General features: G+C 39.6%; 1 protein-coding gene across 2 annotated transcripts in view; it reads left to right on the forward strand.

The window, feature by feature from the left end:
• LOC149570358 (acyl-CoA) overlaps positions 1 to 13,695 on the forward strand; it is a 428,133-nt gene that overhangs the window by 279,073 nt on the left and 135,365 nt on the right. For both annotated transcript variants that reach the window (XM_089823003.1, XM_089823004.1), the window contains exon 8: positions 9,811 to 9,861. In XM_089823003.1, coding sequence (XP_089679129.1) covers positions 9,811 to 9,861 — 51 coding nt within the window. The remainder of the gene's footprint in view (positions 1 to 9,810; positions 9,862 to 13,695) is intronic.

Raw genomic sequence — 13,695 nt, forward strand, 5'->3', positions numbered from 1 at the left:
TTCATCTTCTCTTAATTATTATCTCTTGCGCAATCCTTCATACGCTGAATGGCCTCCTTCTACCAGTCGCAAGAGTCCTCTTTCCTTCGTATACCATTGTAGCACCTAATAAGCTGCGTATAATTTACTCTGCACATCCCGAGACACAATGCCCTCCAGCGGTTCATCCTTCACGCTTGGTGACTCCACACTCCAGATCGGTATCTTTGGTTTGAAACTTCCTTCCAACGTGTAATTCCAGACACTTTAAAACATATGCTGGGAGTTCCAATGCTGCAAACCCTCATTCGGGCCTGTACATTCCTCGAACTCCAGCCAAGAAAATAAAATTTCTAAAGTGGAATGCGTAGAAACCTGGATGCTTGGATCTATCTGTTAATCACTATGCTCTTATTGCATATCTAGTCTCCCGTTTTCCTCTTTAGAACCTGCAGAAACATAAAAAATGCATCAGACATTAATAATCACATAAGACTTAAATTGATGGTGGATGGATAATAATCAAGGAGTCCTTCTAGTTTCCTCTGGTCCAAAAGAGAACTGTCCCTCAATCCACAAAATATCTATTTATCTTTACTTGGTAAAAAAGGCTGTGTAAGATTTGTTCAATCGAATATCTCCTTTTACAAATACAGTACAAGGCTTTTGACATCTTGAAAGACATATCATGTCTGTTCAAGATTTCTTTGGATTCATCACTGAAAGTGAAACGTTAATAATCTTCACCTCAAAGTCCATGTCATACATGAACGAAACTGTGGAAACCAAAATTTATGTGATGGCTATTTTGAATAGCAAGGTTACTTCAAGCAGTTAACCATTTTGTGATATCTATGCAGACTATTATAATGATTTGCTAATCATTTCTTTGTATCATCATTAACCATGTTTGGAAGTTTTGTCTCATACAATCATTGTATGCAGATTTCAGAAAAATGACTTATCTGAATCAAAGAAAAAATAAAAATATATTTATATTCCCTGGCCTTAAAGTTTGAAAAGGCACATTTTTGGTTGTATGCCTCTCTGCCATCAAAGCAACTCAAGGCATGTGTACTGTTCCATCACGTGCTTTCTGCAGTCCTTAGCAGCCTCAAATACCTGTCGAACTTGCAGCACAGTTTAAGATCATTACTCTTTAGATCACATGAACATAGTCTCTCTTTAGATTTGTATCAACAATTGCTCTTTCTCTTAGTGCTTTCCAGACGGAGAGTTGTGCAAATGAGTAGCCCTTTTTAATCTGTGTTATATCCAACACAGTGTGACATGCCTTATTGACTGCCTTAAAATTGAGATTCAATGCATGACCAAGTACAGAATGTTCATTTTATGCTTTTGATCACCCAGTCTAATACAATCTGGTCTGAAATTTAGTACTTCCTTAAGTCTGTAAGGATGCCTTTTCTTTTTGCAACATGAATAGGTGTCATTCCCTTCATATAATAGGCATAAGAATCCACTTTCAGCAACTCCTGTATCATTTCTAAATATCCATCTTTGCTAGATATTGCTAAGTGTGATGGATTTGCTCCAAGTGCATGATATCTTCTGAAGGTAGACACTTTTTACAAGACTTTCAATTTGATTTCGGCATATTGTAACATATCTTCAATTTTATGATTAATGATTTGAGATTGCTAAAAATAGAAGCCAAAAATTAAGGCTCCATCAGACACAATGGTGTGGGACACAAACTCGATGACGGACATGAACTGGGCGTCGGTGATTGACACAACGGTGATGATGACAGTGACGAACATGAATTCGACATCGGACACAGACTCGACATTGGTGATGGACATGATGGTGTTGGACACGAACTCGGCGACAGACACGAACTTGGCATCGGTGATAGACATGATGGTGATGGCAATGACGATGATAGACACAACGACAATGACGAATACCAACTTGACGATGGACATGGACTTGGCGTCGATGATGGAAATGTCGGTGATGGACATGACGGTGATAGACATAACGATGAGGACAGACACCAACTTGACGACGGACACGGACATGGACTCGGCTTTGGTGATGGACATGACGGTATCAGACACAAACTCGACGATAGACATGGACCTTAGCAACAAACACCGCTTCTATGATGGACACAACTTCAGCAACTGAGAGCGCTTCCTCAACGGATAGTGCATTGGTGACAGGCACAACCTCGGGCACAACATGATCTATCCATGTCTTCACAAGATCCATTCAAGCAACCTCTTCATTTTTTTGGTGTTCTCCCCATGTTGGTGTAGTAGAAAGATTTAGCAAATCCTCCTGGAGCAGCCCTGTCATCATGTCTTCATTCTCCTCATGTAAAGCATCACCCTTATCATTGTCATCCATTTTCTCCCACTTGTGCGAATGAGATATTAGTTTTTCTTCACAATGCTTGAAAAAATTACTGACCAATCTATATGCTGCTATAGAGGGGATGAAATTTAGATTACGAACAACCCATAACATAGATGTGATGGGTTGGGATATCTCATCCGTCTCTTTAATGCATGAAATCATAAGACTCTCCATAGCAATTGGAATCTAACTATCATGATCTTCCTTGATGGTGACCCAGAAGTGATGAAACATATGATGGACCAAATTTTGCAATTCGAGATCTAAGAGAAGATTACTTTGACATTTGCACAATTCTCCAATATTGTAGATCTCCTACCAAAAGGATCACTACTGAAGTCATCAAGACTCTGAAAGCTGTCAACTATCAATTACAATATCTTTATCATGGTGTTATCATCATACGGTGCTTTAGGAGCCGAAATTCTCAAGACCTCGCTGAGACATGCTGCAACTGCCAATCTTTTATCCTTGTCATGGTGTCTCAAAAGCCTGGGTTGACTTAAGGCATCCTTAATCGGCGAGAGGATTCTCTATATAAATCTTGAAGGTAATTGGTCCACTTGATACAAACATACTTCCAATATATCTAATGGAAGATCAGCACCCTCACTAAGCTCTTTGCCAATCCTTTGTAGTGCCTTCAACCAACAATCTCCATCGCCGTTCAGGGCCACAGTGTGATCCAAGTACCAAAATTTCTCAATCATCCCAGTAGGCTGGCATGATCACCAGCTCTCATACCACTATAATGTTCCCAAACGGTTTTGTAGATGTTCCCAAAAGTTTCGAAAAAATTCCTGAATGGTTTCGGAGATGCTCCCCTACTGCACAGTCACAGCGCGTGCTGTGTGGCCTCAATTGCTTGTGCTACGCGACTACTGCTCAATCTGCATGGCCACTTTCCCAAATAGTTTCGGCCTCAATTGCCCGTGTTGTGCGGCGACGACGCATGTTGCACAGTGTCAATTGCACGTGCTACGCGGCTGCTGCCCGTGCTGCGTGACCACTTTCTCGAACAGTTTCGGAGATGCTCCCGAGCTGTGCGGCCTTAGTTGCCCATGTTGTACGGCTACTGCATGCTAGGTTAGTTGCCCGTGTTGTACGTCCACTGCTCGTGTTGCGCAGCCACTTTCTCAAACAGTTTCGGATATGCTCTCGATGATTTCTGCTCTGATACCACTGTAATGTTCCTGACCTCTGTGAGATGTGACAAACAAGTAGAAGGTTCCTAATTTCTGTTGTCTGTAATAATGAAGTACGGATACACTAGAACCGGGGCCATATGGTAATGTTGGTTATGGAGGGGAGTACGGACGATGTTGGAGGCCGTACAGTGGAAGATAAAGTGGTCGTACGGTGGACAATCACAAGCTGTACGGTGGTAGCAAGGTGGCTGTACAGTGGAAACAGGGTGGCTGTACGGTGCAGACAAGATAGGTGTATGGTAGAAGTTTTGTTGCTGTATGGTGGATACAAGGGGTGTGGGAAGCCGTACAAGGAGGCCGTACGGTTGGGTTGAAGAGGATCGTACAATCAATGGATACCACACAGGAGGAGGGTGAATGTCACACGAGATGTAATACGGAACTTGCAAATAATAGATGGGACAAGAAAATGCAAGGGAAGAAAAACACAGAATGCTTATGAAATACCTTATTCATTCAACACAAGAGAATTTGATAATCATGACTTCATCAATTTGCAAGATAATAGTGCTCTGACTTGCCAGATCCGAGTGATGTGCTACAGGCGACAAAATAGGGTGAGGGTTGAATCCCACTGAAACTGGAAGAGCCAAGTAGGGAAGATCTTTCATTTCTGAAATGGCGAACAACAAAGAATCCCAATTGGAATTCACAATACAAGAAATAATCCAAATTGCATACCCAAAGACTACCTACAAGCCGTGCTTAAATACCCGTCAGAAAACTTTCCAAGGGTGTACAAAGATAGCCGATGACGACACAAACTATGGAAACAAAATAAAAATGGGTCTGAGATATATTAAATCAATCAGAACCACAAATAAAAATATTAACTTGGGCCCCATCTTAATTAATTAAAGTAACTAATTAAAGGTCCTTATATTATTTAAATTTTGGGACTAGTTAATTAATTAATTAAATTTATTTATTACATTAAAATTTGGGGACATGACAAATCCTCGCTGCCCAAAGATTGCTTTCCCTCAAACAATTCGTCATCTGACGAAACATCAATAGCTCCAAGGTCCCAAATCAAACACATGGGCGAAATGAGTGAATTGTTATCAAACCTCCCTTGCACCACACTATCATTAAGCATCTGTTGCGCCACTCTGATATAAACATTGTCGTAGCCTTCACTAGGATCCCACTGACATAAATTGATGAAATCTTTAACGTCATTATGTTCAAAAATCTCTTTGGGTATGGTCATGCACATAGACGTTGATGCTGGCACAAGCTTTTTCACTGACACAACCACAATGATCACTATTATATTCCTAACGGATGAAACCTTGATGAAGAGAGCTTCAGTGGTGAGAATGTCAATGAAGGGGGTCTCGCCTATGAGAACCTTGGCGATAGGAGCTTCGGTGAAGGGTGCCGCAATGATGGAAGCCTCAGGAAAGAGTACCTCAATAAAAGGAACCTTGGCAGAAAAAAACTCAACGGGGAGTACCTCAGTGGAAAAAAAAAATTTAGCTACTGATAAAACTTCAATGACACGCAGAACCTCGGTTGAAGCCTCGATGATGGATAGAGCCTCGACAACAAACAATGTCTCAATGGCAGCAAACACAGCTATTGCAACCAATGCAGCCACAATAACAGAAACACAATGATGACGAAGATAGCTATGACGTCGTCAATGGATTCAACTACAGCGATGGATACACCCTTGACGATGGATATAGACTTGACGTTGGTGATGGACAAAACGACATTAACAGACACAACGACAGTGATGAACATGATGATGGACTTGGCAATAGACACAGCTGCAGTGACGACAATGGACACAACGAAGATGACATACATGATGACGATGACAGTGTCGGACATGGCAACGGACAAGGCATTGGTGACAACGGACATACTGATGATGATGGATATGGTGACGGTGACAACAAAGGACACAATGATGGTGATGGACACAAACTCGACGACGAACACGGACTTGGTGTTAGTGATGGACACGACGGTGATGGATACAAACTCGATAAGGGACACGAACTCAGCGTCAAAAAATGGACACAACGGTAACAGGCACAAACCCGTTGGTGACAGACACGATGGTGATAGACACGATAACGGTGACGGACACGAACTTGACAACGGACTTGGCGTTGACAACGACAGACACGAACTTGGCATCGGTCACAGACACAACAATGATGACGGACACGGACACGAACTCGGCATTGGTGATGACAGTGTTAGACACAAACTCGATGATGGACATGGACTCGGTGTCAGTGACAGACACGACAGTGATGATGATGATGACGAACACGAACTCGACAATAACACAAACTTGACGTCGGTGATGGACACGACGTTGATAGACACAATGACGATGACAGACACCAACTGGACAATAGACTCGGCGTTGCTGATGGACACGACGGTGTGGGACACAAACTCGACAATGAACATGGACTCGGCATCGGTGATGGACATGACGATGACAGTGATGAACATGAATACGACATTGGACACAGACTCGGCATCGGTGATGTACATGACGGTTTCAGACACGAACTTGACGATGGACATGAACTTGGCATCAGTGACGAACATGACGGTGATTGCAATGATGATGACGAGTACCAACTTGATGATGGATACGGACTCGGCATCGATGATGGACATGTCGATGGACACGACAGTGATAGACACAATGACGATGACAGACACCAAATTGATGATAGACACGGACACGGACTTGGCGTTGGTGATGGACATGACGGTGTCGGACACAAACTCGACGACGGACATGGACATTAGCAACAGACACCACTTCTATGATCGATACAACTTCGACAACTAATAGAGCTTCCTCAACGGATAGTGTCTTGGTGACAGGCACAGCCTCGGGCACAACATGATCTGTCCATGTCTTCACAAGATCCATGCAAGCAACCTCTTCATTTTTTTGGTGTTCTCCCCATGTTGGTGTAGTAGAAAGATTTAGCAAATCCTCTTGGAGCAGCCCTATAATCATGTCTTCATTCTCCTCATGTAAAGCATCACCCTTATCGTTGTCATCCATTTTTTCTCGCTTGAGCAAATGAGATATTAGTTTTTCTTCACAATGCTTGAAAACATTACTAACCAATCTATATGCTGCTATAGAGGGGATACAATCTAGATTACGAACAACCCATAACATAGATGTGATGGGTTGGGATATCTCATCCATCTCTTTAATGCACGAATCATAAGACTCTCCATAGCAATTGGAATCTTACTATCATGATCTTCCTTGATGGTGACCAAGAAGTGATGAAACATATCATGGCCCAAATTTTGCAATTCAAGATCTAAGAGAAGATTACTTACTTTGACATTTGCACAATTCTCCAATATTGTAGATCTCCTACCAAAAGGGTCACTACTGAAGTCATCAAGACTCTGAAAGCTGTCAACTATCAATTGCAATATCTCTATCATGGTGTTATCATACGGTGCTTTAGGAGCCAAAATTCTCAAGACCTTGTTGAGACATGCTGCAACTGCCAATCTTTTATCTTGGGTTGACTTAAGGCATCCTTAATCCGCAAGAGGATTCTCTTGAAGGTAATTGGTCCACCTGACACATACTTCCAATATATCTAATGGAAGATCAACACCCTCACTGAGCTCTTTGCCAATCCTTTGTAATGCCTTCAACCACCACTTTCCATTGCTGTTCGGGGCCATAGTGTGATCCAGGTACCAAAATCTCTCAATCATCCCAGCAAGCTGGCAAGATCACCAGCTCTGATACCACTCTAATGTTCCCGAACAGTTTCGGAGATGTTCTAAAAAGTTTAGGAAAATTTCCCAAACGGTTTCGGAGATGCTTCCATTAATTAATTAATTTAATTTAATTATTACATTAAAATTTGGGGACATGACAGCATATTATGGAATTGGAACGTTACAATCTCATAGTTGGAATGAAATAAAATAATTTGCTTGGACAACTCTTAAATATCTATTTTCCTTGTAAAATCCCTTGATAAATCTCTGCAACTGCTATTTTGGTACATTCCCGAATCCTTTGTGAATCCACTCAATTAGGTAAGTGGGCTTTTGTCTTAAAAATCTATTCCAAGAAGGATTTTTGTCCCTTGGTTGAAAAATGAACCAAGTTGAATCTCTTCAAATTGTGGTTTGTATAAACACAAGCCCAGAATGACTTTCTCATTTCCTCCTTTCTTACACTTTTCCACTAAAGGTAATAAATTGATATTTAATTTTGTGCTAAGCAATCTTATTAATTTAACTTAATATTTTAAGCCTTAGAAAGTCATTCTATAAAATAATTAAGTTAGTAAAGCTGCTCAAGTTTAGACAACTTAATTTAATTAATTAATAGTTCACCTCTTTTCCATGTAACTATAAAGTTACAAAATATAAGAAAGTAACTGAAATTATGAATGTTGATCTGCCATCAATACCTTGACCATAGATGTTTACCGTACAGGTAAGGAATTCAACGCATACAGACAATGAACACGAACAGCAGAATTATATTCGCAATAGTAGATGAATGATGCTTTACAATGATCCCAGACGGGATATAAATACTACCGCCGAACCTTCCCGAAGGAGTCCTTCGGCCACAAATATTCTATTCGCTACAAACTATTTACTGACGATGTCGGCTACAGAATACAGAAACACCGCCGGACATCACCCCGTCGGCTACAGAATGCAGAAACACCGTCGGACATCATTCCGTCGGCTACAGAAACAGCGCCGAAACCATCCAATCGGCTGACACCATCCCCCCCAAAAAGAAAAGTCGTCTCCGGACGACAATTACAACATATCTGAGACAAATTAACGAACAAAATATATCATCAGAGTGACTACAACAAGAAAAATCTGCTTCTGTCACATCACTTCCACATTCATTCCATTACATTTGTAGCCTCTACTAACACAATACTGTCTCCTCAAGCTGACCTTGATCGCCACCTATGCTGCTTTCTCTGTTTTCAATTCCACGGTACCCTGAGCCAAGTGTCGCTGCACTGCCTCCAACTGGATGATTAGCTCCTCCCGAGCTCTCTACGCATCCACCAAGACAGCATCCCAGCCAACACCTACTCCAAGTGCCTCTGGTACACAGAAAGTCCATGCCTGCAGCAACTTGAACTCTTCTCCATTGGTCAGACTCCCACGACTAATATTTTCTGCCATTTCTGCACTCTTTCTGGCAACCACGGATGCGTCCCCTTCCCTTTGGCATCATCTGTCACTCATTTTGAACAACTTGAATCTGTCGTTGTTTTTTTTTTTGCTTGCTAAAAAAAACGCTCACACCCATCTTCTTCACGAACTCCATGAGAAACAAAACTCCAACAAACTTCCGGTGAAACGTCTCCTCCAACAATGAAAACCCATACACAAACAAGCCTTTCAAAGAACACCAAGCGGTGGAGATCTGAGTCCGCCGTCACCTCGTATCCATCATGCCAAGTCGACCATCCAGTCGGTTGACAATAGAGAAAGTCTATCTTTATGCAAGTTGGCATTCTTGCATGATGACAAAACTTTGTAAGAAGTGTGGAGTAATTCCAAAATGTCAGAATTGGAGACAAACATGATCATTTATATTCAACCTGGCTCTATGATTTCTGTAGACTCAATATGTTTTTTAAATTTGAATTTCAAAATGCATGGTATATGTTGAAATTCACCACATATGTAACAAATTAAAGTAGATAGATCTAGCTACTTTTGGTATGTGTTTCAATTTGCACTGTATTTGTTTAGTATTCAAATAAGTGTAGGTTTTGAGTTACACTACTAACTAAAGGGAAGATATCAGGAATTCCATAAGAAATATTTTCTTGTATTCACAAAGTACAAATACACCCAATCGACCTAAGAACGATTATAGGGAAGGCGTAGCAGCATGCAATAGTAGAATTAACAAGAACTGTCCACCTTAATGCACTCCTCTAATTGTAGCTTATAGTTTTTGGTCTCTTTTAAGGTTGGAGTTCCTTTTTCGTTTACACATGTTATTGTTATTGGTTCCATTGTTGAGTCCTATTGACATATTTTTTTGTTCTTTGTTTTCCAAGTTTTCACTTTTTGCATTAACTGTGTATCTTGTCTTTGTCCCTGAAAATAGGCATTGTTTTAAGAACCCACTTAGTTACTTCTTCTCATTTAGAATTTTGGTTCTTTTACCATTATGTTGAAAAAATGGTACTCAATATTCTGCTTGTTTCTCCAGATTCTGTCCCAGAACTTAAGAATGAAACAACTCCGGGGAAGTGAAATTAAGGTATAATTTGGTTTTGTTCACATCTCATTTTTAATTTTGAGATATGTGTTATTTAGTTGATTGTTAAAATATTCCTTCTCTTTTGGCAGTAATGACAAAAATAACTGAATAATCTAGTCAACAATTGCAAATTAAATGAGAACTGTAAAATATCTTTATTTTTACAATATATTGTGGTAATAATGGGTATAAGTGAATTATATTCATATGGATTACATGCTTTTTCACATGCTATCATGCGCCTTGTTGGCTATCTTCAATTAATTGGTCCATATATTGAAGTCTCTTTTATTAAAAGTGTTTGTAAAATATTAAATAAAAGTCACATTGAAATTGCAAAATATATTAAATATTATCATCTCTGCAAATAACTTATAAGGAGACATTGGAGAGCTTGTTTGACAGTTCAAAAGATTAAGGATGGAAACCCTTGGATTTATTGGTGGATTGGACGACTAATCTTGCTTCTTGGTGGATTTATTTCCGAACTCACAATTTGATTTATTATATGAAATTAGCGATGCCCTTGTTAGAGACAAATTTCAGAAATCATTCTTAGATACAAAAAATGTTTTAGTGTGCTGCAATATGTATTGATATCAGCCAATTTCTGTAAGGTAAGGGTTTTAAAAAAACGTGGAAAGGAGTTAGATTTGGTTTAGCTTTTTGCATTGAGTCCTAATTTTATGAAGAATCTACTTTGGGCGTCCTTCCTTTTTGGAATTAATCAATAGCTGAAAAATAAGCACTGCCACTGGTTTGGAATCCCATAGAGTTTAGCTTGAAGACTCCTTATACCATTAGGACTCTAATATCTTTCTGTATAGCATGGATTAGTATTGAAAAGGCCTAAAGTGTAAACCTTCCTAGATGATTAAAGGCTATAAAGAAAGTGGTTGCTACAAGTATTGGGGGAACAAAATTGAACCTACAGCCAGCAAGAGTAATCAAGCAAATTCGGAAAAGAGAACCCACCTTTTTATAAGCAATATTAATATTATTTCCAGGTGCTCTGTCATCCGTATCGGATACTTCCAGTGATCATAATCAGTCCTATTTTACACCAGATATTGACAATTGTTTGAGAAAGCCTGAAAGCAATATTGTTTTCTCATCCATGAAGTCATTTAAATTTTGCAATGGTTATTTCTGAGTTTAACGTTGGGATAGAAAACTTTGCGACTGGATGTGAAACTTTGTATTAGAAAAATTGAACGGCCGCTCAGAAAGTGAATAAAATTGCTCTTGTTCCCTTTGGTAAGAAGAGTAAAGGTCATAATTATTATTATGCTTGTTCTCTCTTATATTTCAGTTCATTCATTGCTCAGAAAGTATTAAATTAATGTATGGTATTTCATTTGATACGTTTATAATCACAAACCAAGTGGATAAAGAAATGTGGAAAGCTTATTATAAATGTTTACAATGATTCAAATTACTGAATACAAATATGATTTCAGAAAACTGAGAAATTTATGATGTGCACAAAATGTTTGACAGAACATATATTTACTTAAAATTGGAGGATAAAGTAGAAAGTTTGTCACAGCATTTATATTTTCAAAAATTTGGAGCCTGTAGTATCCAAATGCATTTGTAAAGCCTTACCCTTCTAGCTGGTGAGCTGAATAGGCAAGCTGTTAGGTGTGGTTGTGTTAGGGCTGTGGCTGCTCCTGTTGGCTTCTTGAGGATATTTTATTCTTCCAATATGACTTCCTTCTGATAAAACTTTTCATCTTCATTATTTGTCCAATCTACCATATTGACTGCAAGTAGCCTTTCTTCTTCCTTTTATGGCTTGAACTTGGAGCCCTTAATGCTGTCTTTTAGCAGTGCACCTTCTAAATTTTCTAATTTGATGGCTCCATTGTAAGATAATTCTCATAATTTTAGGGTTCCTAACCATCTTACCTTGAACTTGTCCAGTTTGATTTTCTTATGCCTGTTATATTTCAAATCTAATTTGCTAGGTTGGAAGTTCATTCGTTGGAGGTGCTTGTCATGCCACTCCTTCCATTGTTCCTGCGTTATCTTGCTTGTTCATTGGTGAGAACTATTCACTCATCAAGCTTCTCTAGTAGGAAGAGCCTACCCTAAACAATTTCCATATCTGCTAGCTGGTTCTCCTCTAAAATTCTTAAGTTTGGTAGTTGGTACCAAATACTTGGCAAAGACCTTGTTACAGACATAAATGGCAGAATACTTGATTAATTAAATAGAGATCATAACGATCTATATATACAAAAGGAGAATCGAATAGAATAGAAACATTCTATTCTAGACTACACCTAAATATTAGAAACATTCTAATATTTAAAAAGATACAATAGAGAGTATTAAAAAGAAACATAAAGATTATTCTAATACCCCCCCTTAATGCTCAATCTATTTACTACACCAATAGATCCCCTGAATTTAACAAACTTGTCAGGACCAAGGGGTTTTGTGAAAATATCTGCTAGTTGCTCTAAGGTAGGAACATAGAGTAACTGAATAGATCCATCTTCTATTAATTGTTGGATATAATGGCAATGAAGCTCTATGTGTTTGGTTCGTTCATGAAACACTGGGTTCTTGGCAAGTTTGAGTACTCCCTGATTGTTTGAAAACAAAGAAGTTGGACCTACTTGAGGAATATGGATATCTGAAAGCATTTGATGGAGCCAAACTACTTCACAAGTTGCCTTGATAACTCCTCTATATTCTGCTTCTGTAGAGGAGAGTGCATGTGCCTATTGCTTCTTACTGGTCTAGGTAACTGCTGTAGATCTGATATTGAACCCATAGCCAGAAGTAGATTTCCTGTCATCAACTGAGCCCGCCCAATCGGAATCGGTGAATCCACTGAGCTGAGTAGTAGTACTCCTTGTGTAAAGAAGACCATAATCTGAAGTACCATGTACATAGCGTAACACATGTTTTGCTGCAATCCAATGATCAGTCTTGGGGTTCGTCATGAACCGTGAGATGTAGCTGACTGCAAAATTGAGATCAGGTCTCGTAGTAGTAAGTTTGTTTACTGTACGGGTAAAATAAATCAATGCATACAGATAATGGAATAGAATAGTAGAATTATATTCGCATATGCCAAACATACATTATGCTTGATAAGATTAATGATAGAAGATGCTTTACAATGATCCCAGACGGGATATAAATACTATCCGCCGAACCTTTCCGAAGGAGTCCGTCGGCCACAAACATTATGTTCGCTACAAACTATTTACCCGTCGGCTACAAAATACAAAACATCGACGAAAATCATTCCGTCGGCTACAGAAACACCGTCGGGACCATCCAGTTGGCTGACACCATCCCCCCCAAAAAGAAAAGTCGTCTCTGGACGACAATTACAAAATATCTAAGACAAATTAACAAACAAAATACATTATCAGAGTGACTACAACAAGAAAAATCTGCTTCTGTCACATCACTTCCACATTCATCCGGTTACATTTGTAGCCTCTGCTAACACAATACTGTCTCCTCAAGCTGACCTTGATAGCCACCCTTGCTGCTTTCTCTGCTTCCAACACTGGGGCCACTGAGCTAAGTGTCGTTGTACTGCCTTCTGGATGACTCACTCCTCCCGAGCTCTCTATGCATCCACCAAGACAGCCTCTCAGCCAACACCTACTCCCAGTGCCTCGTGCCTCTAGTACACAAACGCTCTGCAGCAGCTTCAAGTCTTCTTAACTGGTCAGACTCCCACGACTGATATCTGCAATGACTGGGGGCCAAGACCAAATTAGCACTCCGAAACCCACACAAAACTACACGGAACACACCATTTTTGTCATTTTATGCCGATCCTACACTCTTTCTGTGAACCAC

The sequence above is a fragment of the Cupressus sempervirens genome, chromosome 3, assembly GCF_028749045.1.
Source record: "Cupressus sempervirens isolate cs-2001-9-10 chromosome 3, ASM2874904v1, whole genome shotgun sequence".
Lineage (NCBI taxonomy): Eukaryota > Viridiplantae > Streptophyta > Pinopsida > Cupressales > Cupressaceae > Cupressus > Cupressus sempervirens.